This window comes from Epinephelus lanceolatus, chromosome 22 (genome assembly GCF_041903045.1).
Source record: "Epinephelus lanceolatus isolate andai-2023 chromosome 22, ASM4190304v1, whole genome shotgun sequence".
Classification (NCBI taxonomy): domain Eukaryota; kingdom Metazoa; phylum Chordata; class Actinopteri; order Perciformes; family Serranidae; genus Epinephelus; species Epinephelus lanceolatus.
Genome location: NC_135755.1, coordinates 2,957,501 through 2,983,031, shown reverse-complemented (window position 1 = coordinate 2,983,031; position 25,531 = coordinate 2,957,501). Strand labels below are relative to the sequence as shown.

Sequence of the window (25,531 nt, the reverse complement as noted above, 5' to 3'; positions counted from 1 at the left end):
CAACTATATTTAGTTTTTATTAAATCTTTTATTTTTATTTTTTTTTAGAGTCAAGCTTCCACAGAACCTTCAAAATAAAAGCTGACTGTTGCTGTTCCTGCTGTGTGAGCGATGAGTTCGCTGCCTGATGGAGACAAACAGCGGGTGGAGTTAATTCTCCAGGTGGAGGAAGTTCTCCTACCACAGTATAGATTTACTTTGTCACAAGTAAAAGTCCTGCAGTCAGATTTCTACTAAAATAAAAGTACATTTTCCTGCATAAAGAGTAGTGTTATTTTAAATACTTCATATACTTTGGTCCCAATATTTGTGTACTTTTACTTCCTGTTAACAAACAGCTGTTTATCTCCATCAACCAGTGAACTCAACACAATAGGAGCAACATTAATTTATGTTTTATTTTGAAGGTTTTGTGGAAATTAAGCTTAAATTTTAACTTGGTCGGAAGACTGACTACTGACATTTGTCTGTTTTAATATATGGACTAATTATTAACATATAATAATATAGAAGTTTTAGCATCATTGAAAAGTTTATTATAACATGAAAAACATTCTGTAATAACAAGGAGCCTTTCATGTCACATCCACCAGACTGCACATGAATTATGAGTCATTTTAGTTTGAACAGAGACAGAATATTTCCACATCTAACTGGGTGAGTTAAAAGTTTATTTCAACCAAATCAGAGTCAGTGGTTGTTGGAACAGTGGGAAGACGAACTGAGACAGCTTTTGTTGTCATTTGTCTCCGTTGACTTTGACTGAAGTGAGTTTTTAAAGGATAAAATGATCTGTTTATTTAAATGGCGTCTGGTGACGGTGATTTCAGGGATGAGTCTGGTCAAACAAGGAAAATACAGTTTACAAAAAAAGATCTAATAGAAGCTGATGCGTGTCTGTAAATTAAACTACTCAACAGAATATAAAGGAGTTCAATGACACACGTTAATGCTGCAGAAGATTCATCCAACAAACATTACAGAGAATAAGAAAACACTGCATTACACACATTTGCACTTTTACTTGTGGAGTATTTTTTGGAGAAGCGAAATTGTTCGGCTCAGTTCGTCGGTCACGTGACTGTGGCCGAACATGGCGGACAGCTGTCGGAGAGAAACTAAACAGGAGACAGAAGGTGATCATTTCGTTTTAACCTGCTGATTCTTGTGTTCATGAAGCTGTCCGGGTTCATACCGTCAAAGTTCCGGATTGACTGAGCCGTTTGAAAGACGACACGAGAGGTTAGCCCCTAGCTTAGCTTAGCCATTAGCTGCTAACAACATAACAGTGTATTTAATAATGATGTGTTCGGTGTAACGTACCACAGTGTAGAAATACTCTGTTACAAGTTAAAGTCTTGTGTTCAAGATGTATTGTATTATTTATTTATTTTAATATTATTTTGACAATCTGTGTGTAAAAATGTGTCAAATTTAAATTAAAAATTTTTGTAAATTCATAAAAGTTTTTTTCAAATATAAAACATCTTCAAATACTCAAACAAAATCTAAATGTAAAAATAAAAAAGGACTCGGTGTGCATAAAATGCAAATCTGCAAGTGTAGAACTGAGATTTACAAATAAAAAATGGATTCACAAATATCTTATGAAGATATTCACAATTGGTTTTCATTCAATGGTAATTTTTTTATTGAACATGATGAAATATAAACACTTATAAGCAACCAACTATCTACTCAAATAATATTGTTCATGTTCAAAAGGGGTGAGAGGAAGTAGAAAATATTTATATTTACAATTTTTTTTAATATATTAATCATAAAAATTTAAAGTTCCATTTACAGCCATCTGTGTCAAAATGTAAATGTATTCACTGTTTTGTTTCAATGTGGAATTTGTTTTTTATCTGTTTCATTCTGGGTTCACAAATCTTTTTTTGTATTTGTGAAATCCCACATGCAGAGTGCAAAACAAACAAAACAATCAAACAGTAGGTATTTCCAAAAAAAAAAAAAAAAAAGCCATGTTTTATGTGACAACAAGACATTTAGATAAAACTGCCTGTAACCCTCAGTAACAGATGTTCATGTTTTTGTTTTCCCCAATTTTGAAAATTGTAAATTTGGTCTTAAAAAAAACAATCTGAAGTGGCATTAAATAGGTCTTAAGTCTAACCTTCCTTTAGCTGCAGGAGCCTTGAATCAACCAAAATTACACCAAATGTAGTTTTTGGAGCCACAACAACAACAAACAGCAGCGAGAGAGTTATCACCAAAACAATCAGCTCATTTCTTTCCTCCATGAACAGTTTAGGGGCGATGTTTAGCTCACCTGGTAGAATCTGCACCTTATACTCTGTGGCATTTGTGGATGCCAGGGTTTGAGTCCAATCTGTGGCCTTTTGCTGCATGTCACCCCCCCCCCCCCCCCCCCCCCCCCCCCCCCCATCTCTCTCCTATCTCTCCTCTAGATTTACAGCTGTGTTGTCTTTAAATGCAAAAATAAACTATAGAAATGAACCGTAAATGTTTTTTTTTCTTCGCACAAGCTTTGTGTTTCCAAATAAACCATAGTGTAAAAGAGTGGCAGCAGCAGCCAGAATAATATCAGTATAACTTGGCACGGCAGCCATTATTAGATTACATAAACGTACCCTTCGGTAATTAAACTTTAAAATGAAATCCTGTTGTTGAAAAAAAAGTGTTTGTCATGTCGTCATACACACAGGAGAGAAGGATTTAATGTTTTTAATTTAAACGAGACGTAGAATAAAGACATTTTAATGAAATGTAACTATTTTAAGCTCAGATTTGTTTCATGATGAAAGTGTTCATAGCACATGATGAGTTCAAGGTCCATCAGAAATGTGTAAATCCAATGATATGTTGTTTTCAGTGTTTCTGGCTGTGATCAATGTCTGCCCCTCCCCTGAGCCAAATCAAAAAGCATGAGTCCCTCCTCAATGCTTAGAAATTATTTAAAGTGCCTCCCCCATTTCTCAGTAATTAAATAACAAACAGTCCCATTGGGATTCACTGGATATGTGAAGGCTTTTCATCTCTGCATGCACTTTGTTCTTCAAACAAAGAGTTAACTCCACAGGATGCCTCATGGTCACACCCAGTGAGACCAGTCGTCAAGCTTGATTGGACAGGACTTTTAAAGTGACATGCCCCTCTGTGATGTCACCAAGCAAACTTCAGGAAAGTTGTGCTCTCTCATAAGTCTTCCTCTTCGTCCTGAGTTGCCAACAAGCTCATACCCTTGTTCTTTGCCCTTGAACCATCAAAGGGGGACAGTGATTGCTCACAGACTCTCTCTCTCCTGGACCACGACTTGCCCTTGCTCACGGCCGGAGCAAACCTGAACCAGATAAGTTAGTGTGCTTAACACAAGGTTTGCAACTAACTTTCCAGCAACAAGGAGAACCAAGTTGAGTTAGCACTCCAGCGTCTAGCTCTGCAAAGACCCTGAGCGACTGGCTTCCTCAGATCTGCACCTTCGGAACAAGGACACAACAAAGACTGCAGCTCGAACTGCAGCTCTATCCAGCCTTCCTCTGCCGGCTAACAAAAGCAGCACACCACCAAGCGACTCTTTCTTCCATCCATTCAACGATCGGTAATGTAACAACTGGGCATAGCTGCATCACAGCTTTACAGGCTGAGCAAGACTGTTTAACTTGTTGTATGTGATTTAATGTTAGGTCATTGATTAGTTGGCTTCGCCAAAGCTAAGTGTTTAGTTTGCTAATACTGTTCACAAACAGAGTCTTGCATGCAACTAAACAATCTCTGCACTAATCCAGACCGTTTGCAACACACATCACATTCACATAGACTCATTAACAAACATGCTTTCAACAGAGCTACACCCAAACAGGCATCTCAAAGTTCCCGCTTCTTTTCCTTTGTCTTTGTCCTGACCACACGGTCAGACAGACACCTCCACCGATCTGACGCCAGCTTTGATTCGGCCATTCTGTAGTTCTCTGTTGTCAGCCACTTTGTTTTGTAGGCCAACGGCTCTTTAATCACCACACCCGCCTTTGTTTCTCTAAACTTGCGGACAGTGTTTGAGCTGGTCTTCTACAAACGTTTAATCTTCTCCCTTTCGGTTGCATGTGTCAGGTCAACTACACAGTTGTGCAGTTCTCTAAAATAATCATCAATCTGTTGATCAGAGTTTTCTGAATCAAATAGTTCAATGTCCTTTGCCTAAAACTCAAGCACTTTAAAGTGAGAGCAGTCAGATGTCCTCTCTGGTGAAGTCAAGACTAAATTAGCATTCCTAAGGAGGTGTAAATCATGTGCTGCAGGTCTCTGAGGGTGAAAGGCAAAGGCGGAGAGATTTCCAACCCCCCCTCCCCCCTGAGCACAGATTAAGGAGTCAGAAGAGTTAGAATTTGTGGGTTTTGGTTTTGCTTTGCTCACTTTATGAATAAATATAATTTTGGAGTCAATCCTGCTGTCTGTTTAATGTTACACAAGAACAGTCAACCTCTGCTGCGTCCAGAACTCCGAACTTAGGGTTATTAATTTGATTATTGATTGAAATTCCAAATTGCTAGTTTAGTGAACTTTTTCAGACTGATATCTTTAACTGGTTATCATTTTTCCCTTTTCGGGAATGGTGCCCCATGAGGTGATTTAATGTAAATGAAGTCACATTATTTAACACAATTAATAAATATTATTGATAATTATTGATTGTTTCAAATAGCCAATTTGATACTTTGATTGGAGATCTGTTACGAGGTCAGGCCCGTGTTAAGGCTTAAGTCCCAACAAATGATGCGACATAGATTCCAAACAAAAGGTATCTCCGCCTCGTAGATTCCCTGCTAGTATCATTTACAACATGAAATGATGCCGCTGTGTGAGACCCAGAGTTGTTTCCAACAGTCCTTTAGTTGATTCAATTTTCAGATGAATGTAGAGCAGTACAAAGTACAGTATTTCCCTCTGAGTAGAGTAGTAGAGTATATAAATGGAAGCGTAAATGAGTATTAAATATTTATGTGATGTACAAGAACCCCCGTGTCGTATTTAAATTGAGCTCTGAGTCAAAGTTGTTACTGATACGTGAACGTGTGAGCAGCATTTTAATGTCGCTGTTTTATTTCTCACTTATTTACTCACCTGAATGATAGCAATAAAAATTGTGACTTTAGTGAAATTACTGTAATATATTAATATAACTGTGGTGTTTCTGTGGCTGTTTCCAGCCTCCTGCTGTCTGCGTGATGTCAGAGCTGAATGACAGGAAGAGAAGCTTCAGGCGAGGAGGAGAGAGAACAGCGTCGGTCAACGTGAGTTCTTCACATGAGGTGAGTCATGTTGATGTGATGAAGGTCATCAGTTAGTGATGAATGTGACTGTCAGTCTGGTTTCTTTTTGAAATCTTCATCAGCTGTCATCAGCTGGCTGAACGACGCGTATGGAGATGAACTGATATATAAAGATGATGGAGCAGGTGGAGGTGACTCCATTAAATCTGTCTGTCAGCAAAGCCAGCAGGAAATAAAATAAAAGTCAAAACATTTACATCACAGAACATTAAAATGTGTCCACCTCTAAATGGACGGAGCTTTGAACTGTGAAGCTAAAGTTCACGGAGTCAAAGGAGCGCCGGACTAAAACTGAAAGCCTCTTGAATTTCACCTCATTTGATGTTTTTTTTATTTAAAGTTAACCCATTAGTTACCAGTTAATGGGTGTTGATTAAATGAAACTGACATCCCTAATGTCGACAGATATCAGACAAATAAGTGTGAAACCTGAGGCCGCTATCATGAAACTGAAACATGAGAGATGAAGATGAGCTGAAAACTACAAACACAACCTACAACCTTTATTTCCACCAACTTGCACGGATGTTTTACGCTGCTTTCACACCTCTAGTTGGGTTAATTGGCCACACCGGAGGTAAAAAATGAAGCATTGTTGCATTTTAATTTTGGTTCAGCTCCTGTTCACACTGACTTTTTGCAAATAAACCAAGAGGAGTAAACAGGAAGTTCTGCTGACTGACAGATGACTCATTGATTGGACAGTTTTGGCATCATCAGAAGAGATGAGATCACTCACAGATTTCACAAACAGCAGATGGACTCATTGGTGTAGCTGTTGATATGATCCTAAAATTACGTCTGCTGTCATAAAATCCTGCGGTCGGTTCATTTTCTGTCACACCACAAACAAACCGCACCAGAGTCCGTTTGGAAGCAGACCCAGACCCTCCTTTTTGAGCGCTCTTGGATCAGTTGTTTGGTCCACACCAGGGTACGATTGACAGCTTTCACACCAGCCCAAATGAACTGTACTAACCACCGAAATGAACCTGAGCTGGTTTTAAGTGAACCAAGCAGGTTAGGTGTGAAAGCACCTTTAGTGTTTGACTGTCAGGAAGTTTTACAACAACACACTGAACCACTGGATCTGTGGAGGCAGACAAACCTGCAAGAACGCCAACTGTCGTGTATTATTTTACCAACAAAACAAATTGTCTTAATCACAGAATTTTATCATGACACGGACAAAGAAACCACATTTAACGTGGATCGATCACGTCGGACTGAAACTGATTCACTTCGTTAGCGTCGATCCAGCAGATTACATCTGTGTCGCTGTGACATCACTGCTGGGTGTGGTTTAAAAGCTTAAAAGTAGAAGAAGAGGAAGTCACGTTTCATCCAACTCACTTACCATCTGTTTTTGTATCACCATAGAAACCACATGCCTCAGGGAAACCCAGACCTCACCGCTGCCAGCAGTGTGACAAAGCTTTCACGGCACCAAACTACCTGAAGAACCATCAGCGTGTCCACACAAGAGAGAGACCCTTCCACTGTGACCTCTGTGGGAAAGCTTTTACTTCATTAAGCAACTTAAAAACTCACCAACGAATCCACGTGGGGAAAGAAACCATACCACTGCCAACAGTGTGGGAAGTCTTTCACTCAGTTGGGTACGTTCAAACGCCACCACCAGCGGCAACACTCGGGGGAGAAAGCGTACAGCTGTAAATACTGCAAGAAGAGCTTCAGTGATTCCTTTTCCTGTCGGCAACACCAACGCATGCACACGGGTGACAAACCTTTCCAGTGTCAACTCTGCTCCAAAACTTTTGTCGCACGGTGCAGTCTGACGCAACACCAGCGGCTCCACACAGGAGAGAAATTCTACCCCTGTGAGCTGTGTGGGCGGAGATTCAGTTCTTACACCTCATACACTGTCCACCAGCGTATCCACACCGGGGAGAGACCCTACCGCTGTCGCTTCTGTGACAAAACCTTCACGTCATTGCCCAACCAAGTCTCACATGAGCGCACCCATACAGGAGAGAAACCGTACAGCTGTGACCAGTGTGGGAAGAGTTTTAGACACAAGTCCTCCTGCGTGCTGCACAAGCGCATCCACTCTGGAGAAAAACCGTACAGCTGTCAGCACTGTAGTAAAACCTTCAAATCGTCAGCCAACCTGTCCAGACATGTGCGGACTCACACAGGAGAGAAACCGTACTGGTGTGACGGCTGTAAGAAACACTTCAACTTCCCCAGTCAGCTGAAGACACACCGCTGCATCTGATTGTCACACTGCCGACATGTGATGGACACACATGGACTCAGAGCTGATTTATAGGAAGGAATAATTAAATAATACCAAAGTCACAACACTTTTAAGTCACCCAGTGACTCTTTATTAATGGTCTAACATTTTTCTCTGATGGTTTCTGGAATGAATCATGTCATCTGGTCCCAATTATTAGCATCGTAAACTTAAGTTGAATCATTGATTAGTTGCCCAGTGAATTAATTGACAACAATTCTAAAAATGAATTGTCTTTCTTGAGTAAAATGCTCCGAATCAGTTCTGCTGGTCGCCAGCTATCATTATGCACGGGATAACTTGAACTCACAGATTTTTTGTTTGTTTTTGTTAAAAACAAAGGATATAACAAATCTAACAGTCATGTTTGGAACAAAAACTTAAGTTTAATTTTTGTTGACCGAGAGGCGCTATCAGTACATTTTCGTTACAATCTAATCAGATTACGTTAATAAGTCATGCTCATGATCTGTGTCTGGAAAAACATTATTGAAAATAGAGCTGTGATCAGGCCCTCATATCTACAGGAAGAAAAATAAAAGTCTATATTTGACACAAGCTTAAATCAACTAAAGGGTTAGGGTTAAAGTCTTTTCAGTGCGGTAATGGACATTTGTGATTTGAGGCCCCACAATACATCATTAACACGATATGTCAGTCACAACACATTTTATTATTGTGATTCTAAACATTTTATATATTACGATTTATTACTTTTTTCAATTGTAGTGAGTGTCTCCAAAGGAAAACATTGTAAAAATGTTTTTATCTGATTAGATAAAATTTTTCTTTTTTTTTTTGTTTATTTCACTTTAATTATGTTATTGCAGCAGAATGGCTGTAGTGGACTGACAAATCAGTTCATTTATTTTCTTGTAAGTTTTTTTTTAGGGATGTCAGTTTTGGTTATTTTTGTGTTTGATAATCTGACACCCAGTAACTGGTAACTATTCGGTAAGGTTGCAGCAATGTACTGATTTTAAGTTATACTGTGAAATAAAAGTCTATCTATTATCTTACCGTGTGTGTTTGCTTATCCACGATATTGAAGGGGGAAAAAAATCAATTGGATCTGGCGTCATTTTTTTTAAGGGGAGATTTTTTACACAAACTTCCATTAACAAAATGTTTCAGTTATAGCAATAAAATTTTTGTTCAACCAACAGTAACTCTTCTGTTTTTAGTCCTTTAAGGATTGTTCTGACTGATAATAATATATTAGTTTAATACGATGAAACTGCAATATTTACTGAGACAGTTATCGTACTGTGAAAATCTTATACCGATGGAATCCCACTAACCAGTTAATTTTGAGACAAAAAATTATTTAGAGGAGGTGAAATTTTAATGTTTTGTGGTGTAAATGTTTTGCCCTTTATTTTGTGTTGTTGCCCACTGCCAACCCTCCAGTCTCCACTGGTTAGCCAATGTTAGCCTTGGCTGCTCTGCACTGTGCACTGGATGGGTAGAAACTAGCTAGCTGTGCTGGTCATTCTGCAGTTACTGCCGGTAACACTGTCCAGTCACGAGGACAGTGTTACTGTGGAGACATTGTGCCTACCATCAGGTCTCCCCCAGGTCAGGTGAGTAAGCAGCTTCATTTTGAGCTGTAAACCTCCTTTAGCATTGTTTTCTATGTTAGCACCACTAGCAGTGTTGACAGTGTTAACAGTGCAAACATAGTTAACAATGCTAAAGGGTGTTTATGGCTCAAAATGAAGCCGCTTACTCCTCTGACCTGGGAGAGACCAGAGGGTGGCGCACAGTGTTTCTGCAGCAACACTGTTGGGTCAGGACTTCTTTAGTAGCAGTAATCGCTAAATGAGTGGCAACACTAGCTACGCAGCAGCGGCAGCAGCTAACCAGCGTAGCATGAAAACCTCACTAGCTTTGTTGTGGTAAAGTATAGTATAGTAGTAGAACTGCTACTAAACTGAAGAGTTTAATTGACGTCACTAGATTATATATTTAAAACATCAGTACTTGGTGTTGGTGTATTGATACAATATTGCCTGGCAAAATACTGCAATACTGTGCTGTATCAATTTTTTTTCTCCGCCCATTTTTGTGACACAAGGTGCGTTCGTAACTAGTCACCCTGAGCACCAGAGCACTCTAGCACAAACTGGACCGTTCAGAAATCCGGGGCAGAATTAGACGCTGTCAGAGCGGCACAGTGACAGAAAAATATAATCGTTAATTAATTCATGTGGATATCAAACACTCAACAGGAAATTGGCAGTGACCTGACCTGTTACAGGCCGGGGGTGTGTGTGTGGAGAAGTTATGGTCCAGCCAGGACCTGGCCCAATCAGGTTATGAATTACACTTAAAAAAAAGTTTTGTTTTTTTTAAAAAATATTTTCTTGTGTTATTCGAAGTACATTTAGGCACCAAATATGTTTCCATACTTTTGACTTCAAAATGAACCAAAACCACAATGAGCAGTTAAAAAAAGGCTTTTATGGAAAATTCAACAGATGAATGACTTCAGCTCTAAAACCATTAATCAATGTATTGGAAAAATAATCCATGATGAAAACATGGAGACTCCCTCTTTAATATTTGTTGTTTTTTCCACCTCTGGCCTGAATAATTTACCAGTTTGGTTATTATAAAGTTGTGATAGTGTGTGCATGTGTGTCAGTGGGTCACTGTTGGTACACTGGTCTTCCAGCAGAGGGCGGCCTCGTTTCATCAGCTGCAGAGCAATCAATCAAGAAAAACAGGAAGTGATGAAGTCTGTTAGTTATATACAGACGTAATAAGCAAAGAACAGTAAAGGAACATTCAGACTAGTTTAAATAAACAATCTGATTGTATTCACCATCTTTGCTGAGCAACAGTTTTGTGTGACAGGAGTTAAAGGCCTGTCCCAGTTAAAGGTCCAGCTGCTGATTATTTTCTGTTTCAGCTCTCAGTCGAGTTAATGACCCTGAAAATAACTGTGACAGTCAAACGTCCACATGTTGACGGAGCTGCTGGTGTTCAGACAGAGAGAGTGCAGAGGTTACTGTGGTGATTACAGGGTTAACGAGCAGGGCTGTAACCACACACACACACACACACACACACACACACTGTGAGCTCGACAGATTCCTCAGTTTACAACGTGAGGACGGAAACCTGTGATTTACTTTACTGTGTGTGTGTGTGTGTGTGTGTGTGTGTGTGTGTGTGTGTGTGTGTGTGTGTGCGTGCGTGCTCGCTCTAAAGCAGATGTTAAACACACCCTCCTCTTCCTCTTCCTCTTCCTCTCTCTTTCTCCCTGCAGGTGATGCTGAAGAGGTTAAAGGTCACTGGGTCAATTTTATAATTATTATTGTATAATGATGTCGCTCAGTCTGACGTGTTTAAAGTGTAACTAAGTATATTTACTCAAGGACCAGTACACATCAGAAGAGCTTGTACTTTACTTGAGTCTTAATGTATCCGACAGTTTTAGTTCCTTCACAGATTAAAATATAAGACGAGTTTGAATACACACATAGTATAAAAACGCCAGTCTTTGCCAAAAGGCTATTTTTCATCTGTAGTCCCTCGGTTCAGATGATACACAAGGCTACCTAAAATTAAAATGAACCAAAAAAAAAAAAGATACACGCAAAACAACACAGTTTTACGGAAGCATATTGCATTCACTTGACAAATAAAAAAAATCTGTTTTATTGAGTATTTTTTTCTGTTTTTCAGGGTAATTTTTTCTGAGTTAAGTGAGCAATAGAACAACAGACGCTTTCATTCCTTTCTTGAGAGCTCGATAAAAGACAAGAGTATCTCCCAGTGTCTCAAACCCAAAACAAAGTAAAACTGGATTAAACTAAACAAGCGGGTCATGTTTGCTTTCATTATATCGAGCTCTCAAGAAAGGAATGAAAGCGTCTGTTGTTCTATTGCTGTCTTAACTCAAAAAAATTACCCCGAAAAACAGAAAAAAAAATTACCCTGAAAAACAGAAAAAAAATTACCCTGAAAAACTGAAAAAAAATTACCCTGAAAACCGAAAAAAAATTACCCTGAAAAACAAAAAAAAATTACCCTGAAAAACAGAAAAAAAATTACACCGAAAAACAGAAAAAAATTACCCCGAAAACCGAAAAAAATTACCCCGAAAAACAGAAAAAAAATTACACCGAAAAACAGAAAAACAATTACACCGAAAAACAGAAAACAAAATACCCTGAAAAACAGAAAAAAATTACACCGAAAAACAGAAAAAAAATACACCGAAAAACAGAAAAAAAAATTACCCTGAAAACCGAAAAAAAATTACCCTGAAAAACAAAAAAAAATTACCCTGAAAAACAGAAAAAAATTTACCCCGAAAAACAGAAAAAAAATTACACCGAAAACCAAAAAAAAATTACCCCGAAAAACAGAAAAAAAATTACACCGAAAAACAGAAAAACAATTACACCGAAAAACAGAAAACAAAATACCCTGAAAAACAGAAAAAAAATTACACCGAAAAACAGAAAAAAAATACACCGAAAAACAGAAAAAAATGATTCAATAAAACAGATTTTTTTTTTTATTTGTCAAGTGAATGCAATACGCTTCCATACAGTTTAAAGACTTCTCTGAACACATCAACAAGACGACTTTAACTTGATTTTTTAGTCACATCTTGTTATGATCATCAGATGTGTGATTCAGTGCTCGAGGAAAGGTTGGTGCAATATGAAAGGACAACAATTTTTACATTTTTTTTAATTGGTTACTTTAAGTGTTATAATAATGTCGACTCTTTCACTTTTTTTTCTTTTTTTCTATTCAGATGTGGAGGACTCGGGGAGCTGGGACATCTCGGGCCACTCTGAGGAAGAGGAGGGTGAGGGTGAGGATGAGGAAGAGGAGGGTGAGGATGAGGAAGAGGAGGGTGAGGAGCACTAGTCTGCATTAGGACAATCTGAGGGACCCGGATCATCAGATTCCAAATACAAGGTACCTGCAGTATGTTCCCTTACTGAAGTGCACTTGTGGTGCTTGGATATACTCTACTTTTTACTGCACTACATTTGTCTGACAGCTTTAGTTACTTTACAGATTCACCAAAGTTATTAGAATTCATCCCGAGGGGAACATGAACCAAACCTCACGATAAATAATCCACCCAACTGTTGACGAACAGATACTTCAGTCTGGAATCAGGAAGAGTCATTTGCGAAGTGTACGTACTCATATTGAAGAGAAGATGGCCGCACACTGGACCCTCCCACAACTAACTCTGTTAGCACCACCAGCCATGCAGACTAATGGTGCTAACAGAGCTAACAATGCTAACAAGGTTGACAATGCTAAACGGAGTGTGTGGCTCAAAATGCAGCTGCTTTCTCATTGTGGTGATGTGAGGGGAGACCAGAGGGCGGGCATGATGTTTTAACAAGGACATTGTTGTGCCGGGGCGGTGTTACTCCTAGTCATGGCTAAATGAGCGGCGCCGCTAGCTAGGTTTCACCTGACCCAGGGGTTGCACAGTGCAGTAAACTAATGAGTAGCAAAATTAACCGATAGACTGACGTGTAACTGGTCAAAAATATTCTCGGCGGTCAACTCCTCACATCGTTTGCTTTAACAATTAAAATAATAAATAAGTGCTCAAATTAGGTTGAAATAAATATGAAAATAAATCCATACGCGCATAAATAACTAAAGTTTATTATTAAAGAGGACATAAATAAATATCTTAAATTTGATTCTACATTTTTGTTCAACTAATACTAATATTAACAAACTTAATTTGTTTAGCACTTTTATAAACAGTTTCAAAGTGCTTTACAGAATCAGATATTTATTCATTAATTTTTGTGTCTGTATGTTAATGAGGTAGGAGGTCCAAACCTCTGTAGTTGTTTTTAACCATTTCTCTATTTGTTTATTTATTCCTTTATGTTTTTATTCATTTGATTTCAAATCCTGTTTTAAGTTTCTTAAGGAGCGAGAACTGTATTCTGTCCAGGTGAGAACGTTATACTTGTCTTCCAGTCATAATTTGACAGGTGGGACCTTCACATAATCCGCTCCAAATTAATCTATATTTTTAAAGTCATTACTAAAAGTGTGTGTCATATAAAAACTAAAGTGATGGTCAAAGTTGTCACAGTGAAATTTAAGGTGTGCTGATGGATTCACGTCATCAACTCATGCATTGAGTAACATTACAAGTTAACGTTCCACCTTAAAAGTTGCCGGCAGTCGGCCCAGTGAATGAAGTTATTTTTTTCTCTTTCATTTTATAGTTGTAGTTTACTGATGTATGAACAGAGGTTACATAAAACCAGAGTGACCGTCCTCTACTGACCAATCAGACTGCAGGGTTTCTAGCTCCACCTTTTAGTACCAGATCTGTGTGCTAGGTACCCCAACAGAGGGGGGACCAAACATGGGGACGCTAAGGAACGCTTCTGTTGGGACCATCCACAACTTTCACTGTGGAGACAGAAACAATGAACTGAACTGCTCGGTGGAAACAAGGCTTAACTGATGTCTCAACAGATGAATCGATGATAAAAACAACCGCTGGCTGCAGCCCTCGTCTAATATAGATAAAACCGTAAGTAACAAGATGTGTTCATATAATAATTGTTCCTCTTCTCTTTATCAACAGGATGTGATGTCACCTGTCCCTCAGACAATGTGAGTGGGACCAAAATCAGCCACAGTAAGTACTCTTCTTCTAATGAACAAAAAATAAAAATGAAAAAGAGGCAGGTACTTTATTTAAAATATCACAAATTAATTAACTTTATCAATACAAACGATATGTGTCAATACACAAGACATATATTTACAAAACCTGATAAACTGACCATATATAAGATTTATGACAATATGACTCATCTGGTCTTTTCATAAGATATTTACACAAGTAAAAAAGTCTTAAAAAGTTAATTAAGAGCAGAGAGTGACTAGCTTTATTAGTCTCCATGTTTTTAGACCAGTCGACTCCCTGAGCATCGATTCTTCTCACTACAAACAAAAGGACCAAACAAACCAAACCAACCTCGTGTTCAGGTTAAAAAGTAAAACTCTTCTGAGAATATTTAACACAGAAACAAAGTTCAGTTTGCAGTGAATGTTTGACCGAGTGTTCAGTTTGAACCCAGAGGAAATAATGACACACACAAACTGCTGGTGTTCATTTAGTCAGTCTGTCGGGGCTTCAGTTTAAGCTCCCGCTACTTCAACACAAATTACAACAAAAACCAAAATTCAAAAGTGTCTTTCTATATCTCCGAAACAGACGGTTCAACAAATAAGGCAGGAAATTCATGACAAACAGTTTATTATTTTAAAGATAGTTTCTATTAAACAGGAAAAAAACGGCACGACAGTCCTTTGAATTATTTTTATGTTCAATTCAGTTTGAAGTTCAGTGTTAAATGAAAAACCGTCCACTGTGCAACGACTGCTCAGTGTCCTCATACCGCCATGATGTCATCGACATGCCCCCTGTCTCAGAGTGACATCATCAACAGCAATTTGTCCTCGCCGTCCTTTCCTCCGCTCGGCCTTCAACAACACCTGCACGCACGCACGCACACACACACACACACACACACACACACACACACACCTGTCATCAACAACAACACAGATACTCACACAAACCCAAAATAATTCGAGTGTGTGTGTGTGTGTGTGTGTGTGTGTCTTACCTTGTCCAGATAGTGTGTCGTCAAGGTCACCTGTGTGTGTCTCCAGCCGTGTCCACCTGTCCTGCTCCAGAGGGCAGAGCCGTACCTGCAACAGCCAGGTGGTCACACAGAAGTCATTTTAGTCATGTTAGATAAAATAATTAACTGTAAATGGAATAATGTGAGGATATAACTGGCTATGATACCTTTGGTCTCGTCCCTTTTTCCTGATGAACAGCTGCAGCACGCCCACATGATGTCCTGTCAGCCAATGGGAGAAGGAGAAACATAGGTCACCGTGGCTCCAGGGCGGGACTATTTGGATGGCTAATCTAGCACCACGGATGCTCCTTTGTCCCGCTTTCAACTCTGGAACGGACAAGTACTTCCCACCTGAAAGGCAAAATAATTTTATATTGTTGAATTAAAAAAAAAAGTATGTCAGTTTAACTGTTAAAAATTCACAGTAAAGTATTTCAAAAAATGAAATAGTATAGTATGTCAAAAAAATGTTGAGCCCTAGTGTAGTATGTCGAAAAAACTGACAAAAACAAAAAACATTGTAGCATCGTATGTCCTAAAAAGTGTTAAAAACGTAATTGCATTGTAAAGAAAATCGTCATAATATATGCCGAAAAAGAGTTAAAAATTGCCATGATATACTATGTATAAAAAAACAAACGCTAAAAAGTCTTAGTACAGCATGTCGAAAAAGTCATTGTATAGTATGTTGAAAAAAATCAGACAAAAACTTAATAGCATAGTATGTAAAAAAAAAAAAAAAAAAAAAAAAACGGACAAAAAAGTCATAGTATAGTATGTCAAAAAAGCTGTCATGCATGTCAAGGTATGGTAAGTCAAAAAAACTGCTAAAATCATAATACAATAGTGTGCCAAAAAAAACTAAAATAAGTAATAGTACACTACGTTGTTACAAAGTGTTACAAACGTCATCGTATACTATGTTGAAGAAAGAAACATCATAGTATAGAATGTTGAATAAACTGCTAAAAACATCATAGTATAGTATTTCAAAAGAACTGACAAAAACGTCATGATTGCGTGTGTGTGGAAAAAAGTGTTTAAAGTGTTTTAGTATAGAATGTCGAAAAAACTGCTCATGACATCACAGTATAGTATGTAGAAAAAGTCATTGTATAGTATTTCGAAAAACATCATAGGATAGTATGTAAAAAAAAAAATGTCACAGTAGAGCATGTCAAGAAAACTTACAAAGATGTTATACTACAGTGTGTCAGTAATATAGTACAATAGTACAGTATGTCGAAAAAACTGCGGAAAAAGTGATAGTATAGCATGTTGAAAAAACTGAAAAATCATTATAGTGTAACATGTCAAAAACTGTCATAGTATAGTACGTCGAAAAATTGTTAAAAAATGTCATAGTATAGAATGTCCAAAAAGTGTTTACAACATCATAGTATAGTATGTCATCAAATGACATAGTATAATATGTCATGGTATAGAATGTCTAAAAAGTGTTTACAACATCACAGTATAGTATGTCATAAAACGACATAGTATAATATGTCATAGTATAGTGTGTCCAAAAAACCCTGCTAAATCCGTCCTAGTACAGTTTGTCGAAATAACTGCTCAAAACGTTATAGTATAACGTCCAAAAAACTGACAGAAAAGTCATAGGGTTGTATGTCAAAAACTGACGTAGTATAATATGTCAAAAAAGTGTTTAAAACATCACAGGATAGTATGTAAAAACATAGCATTGTATGTCGAAAAAAGTCATAATATAGTATGTTGAAAAGATGTCATATTATACAGTAGTATGTTAAAAGGGGAAAAAACATAGTCTAAAAAGTGCTAGAAAAGTCATAGTATAGTATGTAGAAAAAAAGTCATAGCACAGAATTTGAAAACGTGCTTAAAAAGCCATAGTATAGTATGGTGAAAAAAAGTGATAGTATAGTATGTTGAAGAAAAATGCTCCAAAAGTCATAGTATAGTATGTCGAAAAAAGTGCTCCAAAAGTCATAGTATAGTATGTCGGAAAAAGTGCTAAAAAGTCATAGTATAGTATGTTGCAAAAAGTCATAGTATAGTATGTCGGAAAAAGTGCTAAAAAGTCGTAGTATAGTATGTCTAAAAAAATGCTTCAAAAGTCATAGTATAGTATGTCTAAAAAAATGCTCCAAAAGTCATAGTATAGTATGTCGAGAAAAATGCTTAAAAAGCCATAATATAGTATGTTGCAAAAAGTCATAGTATAATATGTCGGAAAAAGTGCTAAAAAGTCGTAGTATCGTATGTCGAAAAAAAATGCTCCAAAAGTCATAGTATAGTATGTCTGAAAAAGTGCTAAAAAGTCATAGTATAGTATGTTGAAGAAAAATGTTCCAAAAGTCATAGTATAGTATGTCGAAAAAAGTGCTCCAAAAGTCATAGTATAGTATGTCTGAAAAAGTGCTAAAAAGTCATAGTATAGTATGTTGCAAAAAGTCGTAGTATAGTATGTCGAAAAAAATGCTCCAAAAGTCATAGTATAGTATGTCGAGAAAAATGCTTAAAAAGCCATAGTATAGTATGTTGCAAAAAGTCATAGTATAATACGTCGGAAAAAGTGCTAAAAAGTCGTAGTATAGTATGTCGAAAAAAATGCTCCAAAAGTCATAGTATAGTATGTCGGGGGAAAAAAAATGCTCCAAAAGTCATAGTATAGTATGTCGAAAAAAGTGCTAAAAAAGTCATAGTATACTATGTCTGAAAAAGTGCTAAAAAGTCACAGTATACTATGTCAAAAAAAGTGCTAAAAAGTCGTAGTATAGCATGTCGAAAAAATTGCTCCAAAAGTCACAGTACAGTATGTCGAAAAAAGTGCTAAAAAATCCATAGTATCTCGAAAAAAGTGATAGTATAGTATGTCGAAATAAATGTACCGAAAGTCATAGTATAGTATGTCGAAAAAAGTGCTTAAAAAGTCATAGCATACTATGTCAAAGAAAATGCTCCAAAAGTCATAGTATACTATGTCAAAAAAAAGTGCTAAAAATGTAATAGTACAGCATGTCGAAAAAATTGCTCCAAAAGTCACAGTACAGTATGTTGAAAACAGTGCTAAAAAAGTCATAGTATATTATGTCGAAAAAAATGTACCGAAAGTCATAGTATAGTATGTCGAAAAAAGTGCTTAAAAAGTCATAGCATACTATGTCAAAGAAAATGCTTCAAAAGTCATAGTATACTATGTCAAAAAAAGTGCTAAAAATGTAATAGTATAGCATGTCGAAAAAATTGCTCCAAAAGTCACAGTATAGTATGTCGAAAACAGTGCTAAAAAAGTCATAGTATATTATGTCGAACAAAGTACTAAAAAAAGAAGGTCATAGTATGTCGAAAAAAGTGATAGTATAGTATGTCGAAAAAAATGTACCGAAAGTCATAGTATAGTATGTCGAAAAAAAGTGCTTAAAGAGTCATAGTATACTATGTCAAAGAAAATGCTCCAAAAGTCATAGTATAGTATGTCAAAAAAAGTGATAGTATAGTATGTCGGAAAAAGTGCTAAAAAGTCGTAGTATAGTATGTCGGAAAAAGTGCTAAGAAGTCGTAGTATAGTATGTCGAAAAAAAAAAAATGCTCCAAAAGTCATAGTATAGTATGTCGGAAAAAGTGCTAAAAAGTTTGTGTTTGTAATCTGTCTCTTTATTTTGAAGCACTGAACATTTGAAATACTATACCATGATTTTTGATGACAAATAATGCACTGACTTTTTCATGATTTTTTTCGACATACTATACTATAACTTTTTAAGCACTTTTTTCGACATACTATACTATGACTTTTTGGCACTTTTTTCGACATACTATACTATGACTTTTTTCGACATACTATACTATGCCTTTTTGGCACTTTTTTCGACATACTATACTATGACTTTTTGGCATTTTTTTCTACATACTATACTATGACTTTTTTCGACATACTATACTATGCCTTTTTGGCACTTTTTTCGACATACTATACTATGACTTTTTGGCACTTTTTTCTACATACTATACTATGACTTTTTTCGACATACTATACTATGCCTTTTTGGCACTTTTTTCGACATACTATACTTGACTTTTTGGCACTTTTTTCAACATACTATACTATGACTTTTTAAGCACTTTTTTCAACATACTATACTATGACTTTTTTCGACATACTATACTATGCCTTTTTGGCACTTTTTTCAACATACTATACTATGACTTTTTGGCACTTCTTTCAACATACTATACTATGACTTTTGGAGCATTTTTTTCGACATAGTATACTATGACTTTTGAAGCACTTTTTTCAACATACTATACTATGACTTTTTGGCACTTTTTTGAACATACTATGCTATGATGTTTTTCAACATACTATACTATGACTTTTTTCGACATACAATACTATGACTTTTTTCGACATACTATACTATGACTTTTTTCTACATACTATCCTGTGACTTTTTGGCACTTTTTTCAACATACTATAACTTTTTTCGACATACTATACTATGACTTTTTGGCACTTTTTTCAACATACTGTACTATGACTTTTTGGCACTTTTTTCAACATACTATACTATGACTTTTTTCGACATACTATACTATGACTGTTTTTAGTAGTTTTTTCGATATAGTATACTATGACGTTTTGGCACTTTTTTCGACATACTGTACTATGACTTTTTGGCACTTTTTTGAACATACTATACTATGACTTTTTTCGACATACTATACTATGACTGTTTTTAGTAGTTTTTTCGACATAGTATACTATGACGTTTTGGCACTTTTTTCGACAAACTATACTTTGACTTTTTTCAACATACTATACTATGACTTTTTTCAACATGCTATACTATGACTTTTTTTAGCAGTTTTTTTGACATACTATACTATGACGTTTTGGCACTTTTTTCAACATACTATACTATGACTTTTTTCGACATACAATACTATGACTTTTTTCGACATACTATACTATGACTTTTTACTACATACTATCCTGTGACTTTTTGGCACTTTTTTCAACATACTATAACTTTTTTCGACATACTATACTATGACTTTTTGGCACTTTTTTCAACATACTGTACTATGACTTTTTGGCACTTTTTTCAACATACTATACTATGACTTTTTTCGACATACTATAATATGACTGTTTTTAGTAGTTTTTTCGACATACTATAATAGAACTTTTTGGCACTTTGTTCAACATACTATACCATGACTTATTTCGACATACTATACTATGACGTTTTAGGCACTTTTTTAGACATATTATACTATGACTTTATGTTCAGCATTTTTTTCGACATACTATACTATGACGTTTTAGGCACTTTTTTCGACATACTATGCTTTGACTTTTTTCGACATACCACACTATGACTTTTTGGCACTTTTTTCGACATACTATGCTTTGACTTTTTTCGACATACCACACTATGACTTTTTGGCACTTTTTTCAACATACTATACTATGATGTTTTAGGCACTTTTTTAGACATATTTTACTATGACTTTATGTTTAGCATTTTTTTCAACATGCTATACTATGACGTTTTAAGCACTTTCTTCAACATACTATACTATGACTTACACTATGACTTTTTTCGACATACTATACTATGACTCTTTGGCACTTTTTTCAACATGCTATACTATGACTTTTTTCGACATACTATACTATGACTTTTTGGCACTTTTTTCAACATACTATACCATGACTTATTTCAACATACTATACTATGACGTTTTAGGCACTTTTTTTAGACGTATTATACTATGACTTTATGTTTAGCATTTTTTTCGACATGCTATACTATGATGTTTTAAGCACTTTTTCCACATACTATACTATGCCATTTTTAGCACTTTTTTCGACACACACTGACGTTTTAAGCACTTTTTTCGAAATATTACACTATGACTTGTTTCGACATACTATACTATGACTTTGTGGCACTTTTTTCAACATACTATACTATGATTTTTTTCGACATACTATACCATGACTTATTTCGACATACTATACTATGACGTTTTAGGCACTTTTTCGACATACTATGCTTTGACTTTTTTCGACATACCATACTATGCCTTTTTGGCACTTTTTTCGACATACTATACTATGACTTTTTTCGACATACTATACTATGATTTTTTCCGACATACTATGATGTTTTAAGTACCTTTTTTCGACATACTATATTATGAATTTTTTCAATATACTATACTATGACGTTTTAAGCACTTTTTTCGACACACTATACTATGACTTATTTCGACATACTATACTATGACGTTTTAGGCACTTTTTTCAACATACTATGCTTTGACTTTTTTTGACATACCATAGTATGACTTTTTGGCACTTTTTTCAACATACTATACTATGACGTTTTAAGCACTTTTTTAGACATACTATGATGTTTCAAGTACTTTTTTTCGACACAATATACTATGACTTATTTCAACATACTATACTATGACGTTTTAGGCACTTTTTTCAACATACTATACTATGACTTTTTTTGACATACTATACTATGTCTTTTTTGACATACTATACTATGACTTTTTTCAACATACTATACATTATGACTTTTAAATAATTTTCTTATGACATCCTATCCTATGACTTTCTTTGCTGACATTTTTATTTAATTAAATTTGTCTATAAGCTTGTCTGTTACCTGCGGGGTTGCGAGCTGCTTCCCAGTGTAGATCTCCTTCTCTGTCTGACATCCAGTCACACAATCCATGATCAAAGGTGCAGTGGAGCACACCAACCTCTACAAAACACACACACAAAAACATATGTGAGAAGCTCCTATGAGCAAATCAGCTGTGAGAGGAAAAAAATGATTAACAGCTCCTACAGGAGCCCGGAGTGGACAAAACACTGCACACATTCAAGTAACAAATACAAAAAAAAAAAAAAACGAAAAAAAAAGAAAAATAACAAAACTTATTTTCAGGCCACCAACATTCTGCTTCAGCTGCGTAACATGTTAACCACCTTTTGAAGACTATAAAGTGTTTGATGAATTTGATGGAGTTCAAAAAAAGGTCATCAAGTTATTCAGATAATCTAAAACTTTTTATTTGAAGGTCAAACTGAAATAATTCCTCATTGAACAGGAAAACTGTATGCACACAACTATAGTAAGTAAGGTAGGTGAATCTGATGTAGGACGTGGGTGTGTAAGTTGTGATGAATGTTTACAACTTACAGTTAAGGCAACATCTTCACTGTTCACCTTAAATTTCTCTTTCAAATAAGTTTGTCCAATCTGTTGGATTGTTTACAACCCATTTCATCAGCTAACTGCTCGTGTTTCTTAAAAATTGAGCAAAACTACCAAAGTAAGAGCCAAGTTGTAATAAACCAGAGTTATACTCAATTTCCCTTTGCTATTTATGTAAGGTTCAAATCAGTTAAACTTTGGGTCTTTTTGCAGTAACAGAAAGCTTCAGGTAAGGCGGTCAAAGTTAGTTTAAGGTTGGGTACAAAAACTTTTAGCCCAGTGAAAGTCATCAAAACAAACACGCACACTTACCAGGATCATCTCTGGCGTCCTCAGCAGTATTTCCCAGCTCGATGTCAAACTCCCACACCTGGTTATGATTGGGATGTCGAGGAACTGCAACACACAAACATACACAATAAAACTGACTAACAAGTTTTGAGTTATAAACTGAGAAAATAATCAGCTTTTACCTAACAAGTACTGTATTTTAAACGAGGCTACAGAGGTTGATTTCAAAATTTTACATGACATATAGCCTGCTAATTGTCCTATTGTTAAGTTTGCAGAAATTGATATTTCATGTATCTTTTGTAAATATAATACAGAAATACTTTTTGTCTATTTTTGAGTGATTTATGAATATTGTGGACAGATCTGGAGTCTGGAGTTTTTTTAGGCTGCTAACTGTCTACTCTTTTAACATTAAATTTATTATTCATCATTATGATAACTCAGGTGATAGAGCATTTAAGATCTTATTATTTTAATTACTCTATATACATTTTTTTTAAAAAAAAATCATAAACAGATATTTTCTAATCCTCCCCCCTTTTGAAATTTCATGTAACTGTCTCAATATTCACCTCAATTTGATATGTGCTGATTTCACCTGAATTTTTTATAAATCAGTCTTTTGTCAATGAAAATAAGTACATAAATAAACTGGTATTTTTATTATTGATTAATGTGCTGCTTATTTCCTCATATTTTCTCTTATTTGCCTGTTTCTATTATCAAATGTTTGGACTACAAAACATGTAAAAATAGTGACTCTCCCTGAGCATAAAGAAATTCAGTTTACAAACATACAGATGAAAAAAACAGCAGATATTCACATTTAAGAAGCTGGAAATAGAGAATTTATGTCTTTTTTTTTTGGTTAATTAATAATAAAATAATTATTGCAGCTCAAACAATGTGTGAGAAGCAAACGTTCTCTCAGTTTTTAATTTTATGTAAAACCCCGCCTGACCTCTGGAAAGTTTGGTCCTCACAAGTGGTTAAAGAGTCAGTGGTCCCCATAAGTGACAAAGACAAGAATCTGTGTGTGTGTGTGTGTGTGTGTGCATCCTCACTGTGCACGTCTCCTCTCTGTCTGTGTGTCACGTCCTTATTGATCCTGTTGTTCACTGTCATTACCAGGGATGTGGTGGTGGCAACTGTGGTGGCTGTTGTTGGCTCCACTGCAACAGTAGTTGCAGTTGTAGTTGGCGTGGTAGTAGTAACAGTAGTAGCGGCAGCAGTTGAAGTGTCCAGGGTAGAAGTAGTCGTACTAGCAGTTGTGGAAGTAGCAGGTGTTGTACTTGAAATAGTCGTGGGAGTAGTAGTAGTAGTAACAGATGTAGAAGTAGGTTGCGTATTTGAAGTAGTAGGTATTGTTGGAGTTGTAGTATCCAGTTCAGTTGTAGTAGGCAGAGTGGTAGAAGTAGTTGTACTTGCAGTGGTGGTTGTAACAGGAAGTGGAGCTGTTGTAGTAGTGGAAGTTGTCCGTGTGGTTGTTGCTATTGTGGTGGTTGTCGTGGTGGTTGGCAGAGCTGTAGTAGTAGTAGTAGTGAGGGGAGGAGGGGTAGCAGCTGTGGAGGTGGTGATGGGAGTTGTAGTTCTCGGTCTCTGTGGCTGCAGAGTCACTTTGGGGACACCTGGAAAAAAACAGAAAACAGAACTTTCTAATTTAACTTCACGGTCAGCGTTCACACACAGCGACTGTATTTAGTTAAACTCAGGATGCAGCGCTGTCACACGGCAAAAAGTAACTGATGTTGTTTTACAGCCGATATCGTCTGATGATGTCTGAGCATCTTCAACAGTTTAAGTGTAGTAAAAAGTATTTTGTAACTGACGTCCCACTGTTAGAGGATGTGAGCAGGCGTTGACCTGATGATGACGAGGAGGAGGAGGAGGAGGTGTTGTTACCTTTACAGCTGCCGCCTTTACACCTGCACTTGGGAGAGGAAGGATTCAGAGAACAGAACGGCCGAGTGTCCTTATCTGGTGACACAAAGACAGAGAGACAATATGGATTTAATGGCTGTCACATTTTTGCCCAGACGGTTTCTTGTGAAAATCAGACCTTAAGAAAAACATTGTGACGGATTCACGCTGCAGATAAAATCAGTGTTTGAGGAAACAGCTGTCATGTTTCAACTTCACTGTTTCTTCAGGGGTAAAAGACATTTTTTTAACATTTTCAAATATGACAAACATTTTGTTTATCTGTGATGACCATCTAGAATAAACGTCCAGAAATCAAAACAGTTTTTTTTCATGTTTTTAAGTTCTCTTCAGTCCCACAGTGACCCAGTGACAGCTGTCTGTATATCCACTGGTACACTGCAAACAGAAGCTGCTCACACATTCAGCTCACTGTGAATGGACACAGCTTAACTACATGGAAACTAATAGCATGACAAATGAGCCAAACACAAATTACAGTTGATTATTATTAAGTATTGTATGTATTTCTTATTATTAATAATACCATTTATTTGTTTGGTATAATTATCATTTTTATTTCATTTATTTATTTTAATTTATTATCATTAACTATTTTATTATTTATTCTTCTCATTATCACGTTCTATTTATCTATTTGGTATTATTGTGAATTTATTTATTCTTATGAATTTGTTATTATATTCATTATTTATTTATCTGCCATTATCATTTTAAATGTTATTTATTATTACTATTATTTGTTTGTTTTTTATGTTTAATAATTTATTCTTTTTGTTATTATGTTTAGATTTATTTATTTGCCATCATTATTAT

At 36.1% G+C, this 25,531-nt stretch overlaps 1 protein-coding gene and 1 pseudogene across 1 annotated transcript in view; one reads left to right on the top strand and one right to left on the bottom strand.

Moving 5' to 3' along the window:
* The first annotated feature begins 5,207 nt into the window (after nt 1–5,207).
* LOC117245731 (uncharacterized) lies at nt 5,208–8,446 on the top strand (annotated as a pseudogene).
* Nucleotides 8,447–14,274: 5,828 nt separating this feature from the next.
* The window catches only part of LOC117245851 (nephronectin-like), a 16,907-nt gene continuing 5,650 nt past the window's right edge, over nt 14,275–25,531 (bottom strand). Inside the window, exons 7-13 of the mRNA XM_033609425.2 lie at nt 24,677–24,751; nt 23,839–24,402; nt 22,793–22,876; nt 21,926–22,024; nt 15,416–15,602; nt 15,231–15,315; nt 14,275–15,096 (exon numbers count right to left, since the gene is read on the bottom strand). Of these exons, the coding sequence (XP_033465316.2) occupies nt 15,010–15,096; nt 15,231–15,315; nt 15,416–15,602; nt 21,926–22,024; nt 22,793–22,876; nt 23,839–24,402; nt 24,677–24,751 (1,181 nt within the window). The 3' untranslated portion in view covers nt 14,275–15,009. The remainder of the gene's footprint in view (nt 15,097–15,230; nt 15,316–15,415; nt 15,603–21,925; nt 22,025–22,792; nt 22,877–23,838; nt 24,403–24,676; nt 24,752–25,531) is intronic.